This window comes from Cyprinodon variegatus, unplaced genomic scaffold, assembly GCF_000732505.1.
Source record: "Cyprinodon variegatus isolate N-32 unplaced genomic scaffold, C_variegatus-1.0 Scaffold137, whole genome shotgun sequence".
NCBI lineage: Eukaryota > Metazoa > Chordata > Actinopteri > Cyprinodontiformes > Cyprinodontidae > Cyprinodon > Cyprinodon variegatus.
The window spans coordinates 1,167,046-1,177,250 of NW_015150590.1; the positions used below are offsets into that span (position 1 = coordinate 1,167,046).

The 10,205-nt window shown below is 37.4% G+C and overlaps 1 protein-coding gene across 6 annotated transcripts in view; it reads right to left on the minus strand.

The window, feature by feature from the left end:
- The window catches only part of ranbp3 (RAN binding protein 3), a 33,673-nt gene extending 23,903 nt beyond the window's left edge, over positions 1 to 9,770 (minus strand). For 2 of the 6 annotated variants that reach the window (XM_015376627.1, XM_015376624.1), the window contains exons 1-5: positions 9,708 to 9,769; positions 7,873 to 7,928; positions 6,020 to 6,056; positions 5,855 to 5,932; positions 5,665 to 5,736 (exon numbers count right to left, since the gene is read on the minus strand). In XM_015376627.1, coding sequence (XP_015232113.1) covers positions 5,665 to 5,736; positions 5,855 to 5,932; positions 6,020 to 6,056; positions 7,873 to 7,928; positions 9,708 to 9,729 — 265 coding nt within the window. In that variant the 5' untranslated portion in view covers positions 9,730 to 9,769. Of the gene's footprint in view, positions 1 to 5,664; positions 5,737 to 5,854; positions 5,933 to 6,019; positions 6,057 to 7,872; positions 7,972 to 9,707 lie in introns of those variants that run through there. The other 4 variants (XM_015376623.1, XM_015376622.1, XM_015376628.1 and 1 more) reach the window with 3 other exon arrangements.
- Between the last annotated feature and the right edge of the window lie 435 nt (positions 9,771 to 10,205).

Here is a 10,205-nt window from a genome sequence, read left to right on the forward strand (position 1 = left end):
GTCATCGTAGGTCACTCTAAATCCAAAGCGCTCCCATACAGCAGACCTATAAAGTGCTGCTGGCGCGTCTTCCAACTCCAGTTCTTTCCCACTCGCCAGTCCGACACAATTCTCCACAACAACTGATTTTTTTCCCCTGCTACACCCGGCTAAGCAGCTTCGCTTCTTCTTTTTCTTGTTTACTACTGGCGGTTGGCTTTGGTCGCAGCACTGCCACCTTCTGCTCTGGATTGTAAACGCTTCCCCTATGAGAAAAAGGAGCGGCGCATGAACCGAACGAAACACACGCGAACCGAACCGAGACAGTCGAACCAAACGATTCTGACGGTCTTCATAAATCGTCCCATCCCTAATATACATATACACATATATATATATACATACACACACACACACACACAGTATATACATATACACATATATATATATACATACACACACACACACACACAGTAGGACAGCATCGATAACTGTAAGAAGTCAGATTTCTAAATAGAGAAACATTCACACAATGTTTTGCAAAAACATTCCTACTCCTTTTTTTTTTTTACTTCACTATAAATTTTACAAAATGTTGGGGGGATTTTATATGACAGACTAAAACAAGTGAGTTCAGTATAGCATAAGTGAAGATAAATATTTAATTCTATTAATAAAAACAAAAATCTAAAAATATGTCAGAAAATCCTTTTTAACAAATGTCAAATAATCAGTAAACAAATCTTTTTTTAGTCCAAGTACAAACACAGCTTGTAACAGTGAACATTATCCTGATGACAACATCAGCAAAGAACAAAAAAAAAAACACATTGGCAGGATTTTTTTTTTACTTAAAAGAAAAGGAAAGCCTCCTAGACAGTTATCTGAAAGATGAATTGAAGACGAATCTCAATACTGACTATTCTTGCCCTGTCATGCAAATGGTACACAAGGTAATTTCATACACCACCAGTAGGCTGTATGGCACCTGTGGGAGACCCAGATGCAGCAAAGAAAAAAAAAATGCAGTATTTTCATGTTGAAAATAAATAAACCAGAATCAACCCTGCTGTGTTCCCAAGGGCACATTTTGCAGATAAACTGAGCTTGTAGGGTAATGTAACCACAGGGCTGTTTTTGTAAGCGCATTAAATAACATCCAATTGCTCTGTAATCCATACTTTTGATGTGGAGAGCACCTGCAAACATCCAGAGGGAGCTTATGAAGATCTGCATTATAACTAATCCAAGGCAACAATGTGCTCTGAGGGTCCTGCACAAGGTTCACCTGCATCTCTGAAACAAGCCTCGAACCTACTTGAATTCTATGTAAGTTCAGTAGCAATAAGATTGAATGATAACGATCAGCAAGTCAACCAACCTGATGATGGGCCCCTCAAAAGTGTTTGGATCAAGTATAGCTGATGTAACCGGAAATACTCCCCTCTAAAGACAAACCCATCTGGCAGAAGTTATAAAAGAGGTAACTTCCTATTTTGCCGGTGGTCCTGGGTCGCGTAAGGCTAGATACTAAGTGATTCCAGCTGAAGGCTATGCTACGTAGCAACCAAATCCCTCCGGAGAAGTCTGCGCTCACTGGACCGAGTCAGACTGACTCTTTCCTGCGATACAGAAGGAGCTGAACGCGATTCAAACTGATTTGAACGCAGTGTCCCTTGAAACCTGCTACAGAAAAGACAGAGAAGAGCTAATCCAGCTCTGCTAACCAAAATCTAAGTGCCTAACAATGGGGCCTCCAATCACTGTTCGCTGAAGGAGCCGTTAGAAGCCACCAGACCTGTGACTGCCTGAGACGGGGAGACGGAGGTGCACTGAGGAGGTGCTGTTGGAGGCTACGTCTACAAGCTAACCACTGGATTGAGCCGAAGGCCTTCACTCCACCGAACCAAACATCCTTGCCCCTCCATTCCATCTGATGCCCAATAAGTGCTCTGGTTGGGTGAACGAGGTAGAATAGGTAGTTATGTTGGTGTTTTATTTTAAATAAGCTTTCTGATTCAACTGCTGATGGTTTTAAGAGTTTAACTGAAAACTAATCCTCAATGCAGACTGAACGAGTCACGTGTTTCTGAAGCTAACTGCTGCAGTGGACTGGCTAGCATTGTAGTTCGAGCTACCTTGTGCTGAACACGTTATAGAGGCTACACCATGAGCTAACCCTTTCTTTGTTTCAGTTGGACCCATCCAGACCGGAACCCCTGGGAACAGCTGAGCTAATCCATTTCAGTCTCATCGTAGTTTAATGCATTCCTGAATCATTATACATTCTTCCCCATAAACTGAATGAAACTTCACTGTTTGACAGCATTTAACATCTCTGCATCAGGTTTTATTATTTTCTAAGGACACTTTCAAATGCACTAAGCCTTAAATTGCGAACATTCCTCAGACTTTAAAGACTTTTAAACCCCTCTCCTCCTTTTATTTTGCTTATTTACAGTAGTGTTTAGTGTTTGCTTAGTTATTAGATATACTGTGTGATTGTAGCTAATAAAAGTAACCATCGTATTTTAACTTGCAATCTTTTGTGTTTTAATTTACACAGTGAACGATTATCACTCAAGCTGGATTCACTCTTCTTTTAATAACAACTNCTGGACCGAGTCAGACTGACTCTTTCCTGCGATACAGAAGGAGCTGAACGCGATTCAAACTGATTTGAACGCAGTGTCCCTTGAAACCTGCTACAGAAAAGACAGAGAAGAGCTAATCCAGCTCTGCTAACCAAAATCTAAGCACCTAACAATGGGGCCTCCAATCGCTGTTCGCTGAAGGAGCCGTTAGAAGCCACCAGACCTGTGACTGCGTGAGACGGGGAGACGAAGGTGCACTGAGGAGGTGCTGTTGGAGGCTACGGCTACAAGCTAACCACTGGATTGAGCCGAAGGCCTTCACTCCACCGAACCAAACATCCTTCCCCCTCCATTCCATCTGATGCCCAATAAGTGCTCTGGTTGGGTGAACGAGGTAGAATAGGTAGTTATGTTGGTGTTTTATTTTAAATAAGCTTTCTGATTCAACTGCTGATGGTTTTAAGAGTTTAACTGAAAACTAATCCTCAATGCAGACTGAACGAGTCACGTGTTTCTGAAGCTAACTGCTGCAGTGGACTGGCTAGCATTGTAGTTCGAGCTACCTTGTGCTGAACACGTTATAGAGGCTACACCATGAGCTAACCCTTTCTTTGTTTCAGTTGGACCCATCCAGACCCGAACCCCTGGGAACAGCTGAGCTAATCCATTTCAGTCTCATCGTAGTTTAATGCATTCCTGAATCATTATACATTCTTCCCCATAAACTGAATGAAACTTCACTGTTTGACAGCATTTAACATCTCTGCATCAGGTTTTATTATTTTCTAAGGACACTTTCAAATGCACTAAGCCTTAAATTGCGAACATTCCTCAGACTTTAAAGACTTTTAAACCCCTCTTCTCCTTTTATTTTGCTTATTTACAGTAGTGTTTAGTGTTTGCTTAGTTATTAGATATACTGTGTGATTGTAGCTAATAAAAGTAACCATCGTATTTTAACTTGCAATCTTTTGTGTTAAAATTAAAAAAGGAAACAATTATCACTCAAGCTGGATTCACTCTTCTTTTAATAACAACTGAATAAACAGAGACATTTATTTGGTTGGTGATTAATAAAGTTTCTGATAGCCATAGCCTTAATTTCTAAATTACTAAAAATGAAAGACAACTGGGTTTTTAACAGCCGGATTCAGGAGTCCAACCTTATAGGTAAGAGGCTAAAAACTCTGGTCAGTAAGCAAATTACAGTTATAATCATTCAACTGACAATAATTCATTAGTTTTAACCTTGATTTGAAAGACCTATTAATTAACTATAAATTCCAGTTACTCAATATATTCATGATCTTCTGGTATACTCACAAAAAAAAAATCATTCAGTTCTGAATGCAACAAACTTTAATAGCCTTGTTTACATCTTGCAAGCTGGTTTACATGTCATCTTGCAAAATACAAACATTTTGCAAGATGAAATAATGAGCTAAAAATGCAAAACATATTTTACTAAAATTCATTGTTGGCATTTTTTTTTCCAATAACAAGGCACCAACTTTTTATTCATCATGTATTCTGCTATGCTTGATGGCAGACATGCATTTTTCTTTCTTATCTGAAACAAAATTATTTTGATTTCATACTAAAAAAGAAACTATTTGGCAAGGTAATATTTTCATTTTTGAGGTTTGAAACATGTTTTAGACCAAAGCGTATTAATATGATAGACAGGTCAATCAAACCCTTTAATCAATTTAAGAACATTTACAAAGATTTATATTTTTATTTTCACAGACCCTATACATCTAATCTGAATAAGTTCTAACTATTTGGGGAATCAAAAGTGACCAAAAACAGAATAAAAACTGCAGTGAATGGTGGCTGATTTATCCACATTTCATTGACTGAAGGTATACAAAACACAAACGCATCCCAAACTGTTCATTTTCATTGGCAAAAAGAACTGTTTGTTAGTTTATGGCATAGAACTTTTGCAGTATTGGAGATATAACACCTAATAATAATAATAATAATAATAATAATAATAATAATAATAATATCAAGGCCCCTTTCCATATGCATGGTAACATTTCTTGTTTGTATAATTACAGGCTATGTGTAGCCCTAATAGCTCCCAGAGTGAAATTTTTTTTTCCGAATTACTCAGGGTTTTAATAAGTTCTTACAATAATCATGCCAAACTCAAAGAGCTAAGGTTTCACTTCTCTCTGCTCTGGAAAAAGCATGATCTGTCTGCAGCAAACAGAAAAGTGACACAGATCATTTATTGAGCCAAAGAATATAAAGCTGAGCAACCCTTAAAAAAATAAGGGAAAAAAATGAACAGAAGGCCTACAAAGTTATTTTTGGCATGGAGCATTTCATCTTGTTTAATCTAATAATAATGGTGTTGATGCAACATGTTTCTATGTTTAATAGCTTACAGTTTTATCACTGCTTTGAAACACGTTTTAAATTTAAATCACACAAAGAAAGGTTGTTAGTCGCCAAACTAACAGTAAGGCTGCAACAGCTGCTTTGGTAAAAGCCTGATCAGAAGTGCCACTGATTGAGGCAGCTACTGTTCAAACCTGCAGCTCGATCTGCAATGAAGAAAGAAAACAAAAAACAATAACAACCTCAACAGCAGTAGTCAGCCATCTAATGAGGTTGAATATTTCAGCATTCGCAGTAATGCCATGTAATAACTACAGAGTCTGCTTGGATATGATAAATTATTAAAAGTTACAAAAAACAAAAAATGTGGACTTTAAAACTGCACATTCCTCTCTATCCATAAATAACACTAGGCCCCTGAAGCTGAAATTTAATCCGAACTTAGAAGGAAAAGAACCACATAGAGGTTCGGTGGTCAGAGTTTTACAAGAACGGCTCTGAAAATGTGCTGGCAGACAAGAGTTTTAAAGGGCAAACGTTTTCTAAGACAACTTAACCTTTAAAAATACACATTAGCAAAGCCAAAATGATCACTTAGTGTTTTGACTTTACCAACTTTAACAGAAGAACTGTATTACCTTCCTTAAAAGCACTCAATATTCGTCAACATTTCAAACTTTGTTTCAAAAAGAGGTCTTAAAGCTGTGAAGCAATGCTTATAGTTCTCTTAACGCCTCACCTGGCTCCGAATCTGAGTTCCCGGTTGGAGACTGACAGAAACTTGAGGGCATGAATACATTGTTCTTGGGAACTGCAAGAAGGCAGACAGGGCATTGCACTCAGCATACAAATTTACCACAAGCAAGAATAAAGAAAAAAAAAAAAAAAAGAAGAAGAAAATAGTCTGCTTAGTCACCAGATGTCCTTACCAGAATGAGGGGGTGGGAATGATGAGGTTCGTTCCCTTTTCACAGGGGGGCAATAGCTTCCCTCATCTTTATCTGAATCTGAAAAGAAGAGGAAAATATTTGTTAGTTTCTAAGAAAATCTAGACCCCCAGAAAAAAAAGAGATAAATGAAAGTATTTTGCTCACCCTCGCCATCTTCTGCACTTGAGCCTTCTGCAGACCGCTGCAACAGATTACAATAAGACCTTCTGTTATGCCCCAAGAAATAACCTAAAATATGTTTTAAAGCAGTTACCACCACTTTTTTCTTTAAAATATGTAAGTAAGTCTACCGTTACCAGTTGTTGAAAAAAAATACACCATGGCTGGGTTTTTAGTACCAGGTTAATGGCAAAGTTTTAGAAAGTAATAGCAACAAAACTAATTTCTTTCCCGTCATATAGTTCCTAGCGTATTGGACATTTTTATGAGATGCCAAAAAAAATGTGACCCAGATCTGCTGGAAATGAGGCTGCAGACTGTTTGCCTGGATTGCTGAATTTCACTAAAGAAGAACATTTAGCTGGGGTTGTAGTGTTGAGTTTACATATCATAAATACATAATTTGCAACAACAGGGTTTAAGTGTTCAGATGCAATCCTTAAATCTGAATCTAAACATCCGCCCATACAGGTCATTTCCTATTCAAACTGTTTTTACTAAAACACTGCCTGTTTTTGTTGTTAAACATGGATAAACCATATAAGAAATTACTTTGATTTTTGTACTTTGTGCACATAGCATCAACTGTTTTTATTTTTCTTATCGACTAATAACTATATAATAAACCTTAGAATTACACTCAAGCCCAGATCTTGCATCCAAAAGCACAATCAATATAGGCTCAAAATGTTGGAAAAATATAACTTCTCAGGTGAGCATTGCCAATTAACAGCAACCTGGTGATCTGTTGAAAGAATAAAATAACTCCTTTATTAGTTAGCCACCTTTAAGTCAAGTGAACCTCATTTATAAAGCATATTTCGTACAACATCTGTAAACTACATATGCATCAGTTATTACCATCTTAAACATCATCCACCGATCTATGATTGAACAAAACCAAACAACCCCCCTCTCATATTTCCACCTTTCAATGGAAAATATCTCCAAAGATGCTTAACCTAAGCAGACACATCTGTATATTTCTTTTTTTCCTTTTCCCCCATTCTTTAGTTGAAAGCCGAAGCATCAAGAAAGTTGTCAACCCAACACAGGGTCATGCTGCTTGGATCAGATCAGCCACCCTGTTTCTCATTTCCTCTCTTCCAACTCTCCCTCTGGCACCACAAAACTGTCAAATGACATATGTCTTTGGCAACTAAATGTTCAATTGTATACCAAGATATTGAGTTAACCAGGAAATTTCCACTGACATTCTCTACAGAGCAAATTTAAATACTAAACTAAAAGGTAGTTTGAGCTTTTACGGATATTTCTGCTCTATTCTAATTTGAAGTACTAAAAAAGGTGTAATGAAAATTAGTGAACTGTTAAGCTAAATATTTTCTATCATAATAATGGCAACTGTTACTTTTCCACTTTAAATGAAAGCAACTGTGTTACAAATTGTATTTTCTTAAAGTGTAAATCTATGCCTCATTTTGAATCTAATAACAGCACATGTCTACTTTAACTAGAGATGCACCGATCCAGTTTTCTGATCCAATCTGATTCAACTGTTGAATTAATTGACAATATATTTAGCCATGTGAGTGAACACTTTAGCCTTCACATAAAACTGTTAAAAAAAAGTAACACATTAACACAGACATAAATGCACTTCATATTTACTATAAGCAGCAAAAACAAATAAATAAAAGGTTCCACATAAAGTGCACATAGTTCAATTTCTGATATCTGAAAACAAATCGCCCATATCCCATCCACCTAATTTGTCAATATCAGAGCCGATTTCCTATCCAGGTATTGGATTGGAGCACATCAAACTTTCATAGTCCAAATAAGGAAGGAAGTGCTTTAACAGTGCTGAAACTTACCTTCTGTGCTTTATCTTTTTGGAAAACAAACACAGGAGGTGCAATGGCAGGCTTGTCTGTTAAGAAAAGATGTAGGCTGGTCATCCAAGCATCAGCTTTAAGTCACTTCTATTGTTGTCCTTGTAATGCTTTATGATTTGTAGTTAAAAAGCATAACAGTTATAGAAAGAGCTACAGAATCAAAGCTGATTAAGATGCATAATGAAAAGACAAAAGCAAAGAACACAGTCAATAAAAATAGAGCGAGGCACACTTAAGCATCTCATACATTTACATTAGGCATAACATGTTACAATGGTATAATTGTGACTGAAAGCCTGTTTGACAAACATCTCTAGTTAGAAAGGCTTCTGTGGTGACGGGCAACTTGATTTTAAGCCAAAGAAATCCGCTTTCCATACAGACCATGCTTAATCAAACAATCCCATTAACACTTCTTGGAAGAACAAGAATATATTATGTAAATCAAAGCTAACAACTCAAGGAATATTTGTCAACCCTGTAGAGAATATAGCATAACTTAAATATTTTAATGCTGTCACAAACATAAAAAATATTTTGCATGTATTTTCTTTTTCAATTTAACATCAAAATTTGACTTCACCTCTAAGCTAGTGTTGTATTCGCAGAAAGAAGAGCAAGGCATGACAAACAAGGCAATATCTGGAAGCACCTCAAGCTACTTAAAGCATCTTCACTGTGTAACCTCTGTGAGATGTGTAATCCTATAACGATATCAGACAAAGCTTTTTTTTTTCTTCCCGTGTCTGAGTGGGGCCTGTTTCTAGGCAGGTGTAGCTGCCTGCTTTAATACAGCTCACATGTATGAAATAAAGGGTGAACGCATTTGAACATATTGCAATGCTCTTTAACACTCACTGCACTAATATGGATCATGCTAGTTCTGTTTTGGTGCAACAACGCAATAAATACTATGTGACCTATATTTACCAGCAGTCTTTGTTATTATTTTTCAATGGATTAAATCAGCTAATATCACAAATGTATTGTATTCTGCATGTAATGTGATATTCACCTCGAAAATTCAAATTACCCGAGGTGGTCCCGGCTTATGTTAACCAGCTAGCACTTTTACTATGACCCTTTCCAGCAATTAGTCGTTGGCTACCGGTTCTTCTATAAAGCACTTTAGTTTAGCATACAGGCTAAAGTTAGCCTGCTAATTCGCTTCATCCCGCATGAGTCATCTCTCCAAACAACCAATGCTACTTAAATGTATTGTTTCCTCTTAGCTCTGGTGATGTGGTTAGACATATTGGGATTAGTTACAAGGACCAATGGCTAAGTTGTTAAAAAAAACAGTCAATTTAAGGGTTGTTTTAATAGCTGTCTTCAACACTACGCGCCTAAACAGGCGATAGCCGGTTCAACAAAATACCGCTTACGACATTCAGAGGGGAAAGCACGTAACCACATAAGAGTACATTATATATTAAAATTGCATTTTATCCAGTGTGGATTTATGTTTACATAGACTCGATGGAAACTCATCACAAACGGCCAAACAGGCTAAAAATAGCCAGGTGCTAGCTTAGTGAAGTAAGCCGGCTAGCACCAGGCAGCAATCGCGGCAGTTCCGACATATTCCAGGTATTAGCCCGAGCCCAAGCATTAGCATCGTTAGCCTGTTTGCTAACGTTTTGGGGTTTTTATAAACACCGCGAAGCCACGCAGTATCCGAAGACACAGAGAAACGTGGAGCCGATATGTCTCATTGCAGCGGCCCCGTGTGCAGACACGGTTCTAAGGAGCATCAACATCAGCAGAAAAGCCTTGTTGGGTTTTTTTTTTTTCTCACACTGCTACTTACTCACCTTCGTTTGCCAAGTCCGCCATTTTACTTCGACGCTCTCACACCCACAACCCACCGCGCAGATAACACGAGCCGAGGCAATGATGTTTCCAGGGAGGCCCAGGGGCCCGACGATTCACGGGGTCCCCTTTCCTGTCCCTATAGTTACTGTGCTGTTCAACAAAATTGGAAACACATCCATCTAAATGATCAAGAAGAGAAAGTTGACAGTGAATAACAGCTGCAATTCAAAACTTTATTTTTGTTCTTACAAAAGTACAACAGAGAGTAATGGGATGCATCTACAAACATATAATTAACCACAATAAAAAACGGATAAAAAAAAATAAGACAAATGATTAGTAATAGCTTAACTTTAAGCAATTAATCATAGTTTTAGGTTAATATACTAACTTAAAAAAAACAGAAACATATTTTTTATTATTAATTTAAAGGCTTCTAAAGGCAAAATAGAGACACAACATAACACAACAGTCTCTTTTATTTTACTTTAGGAGGA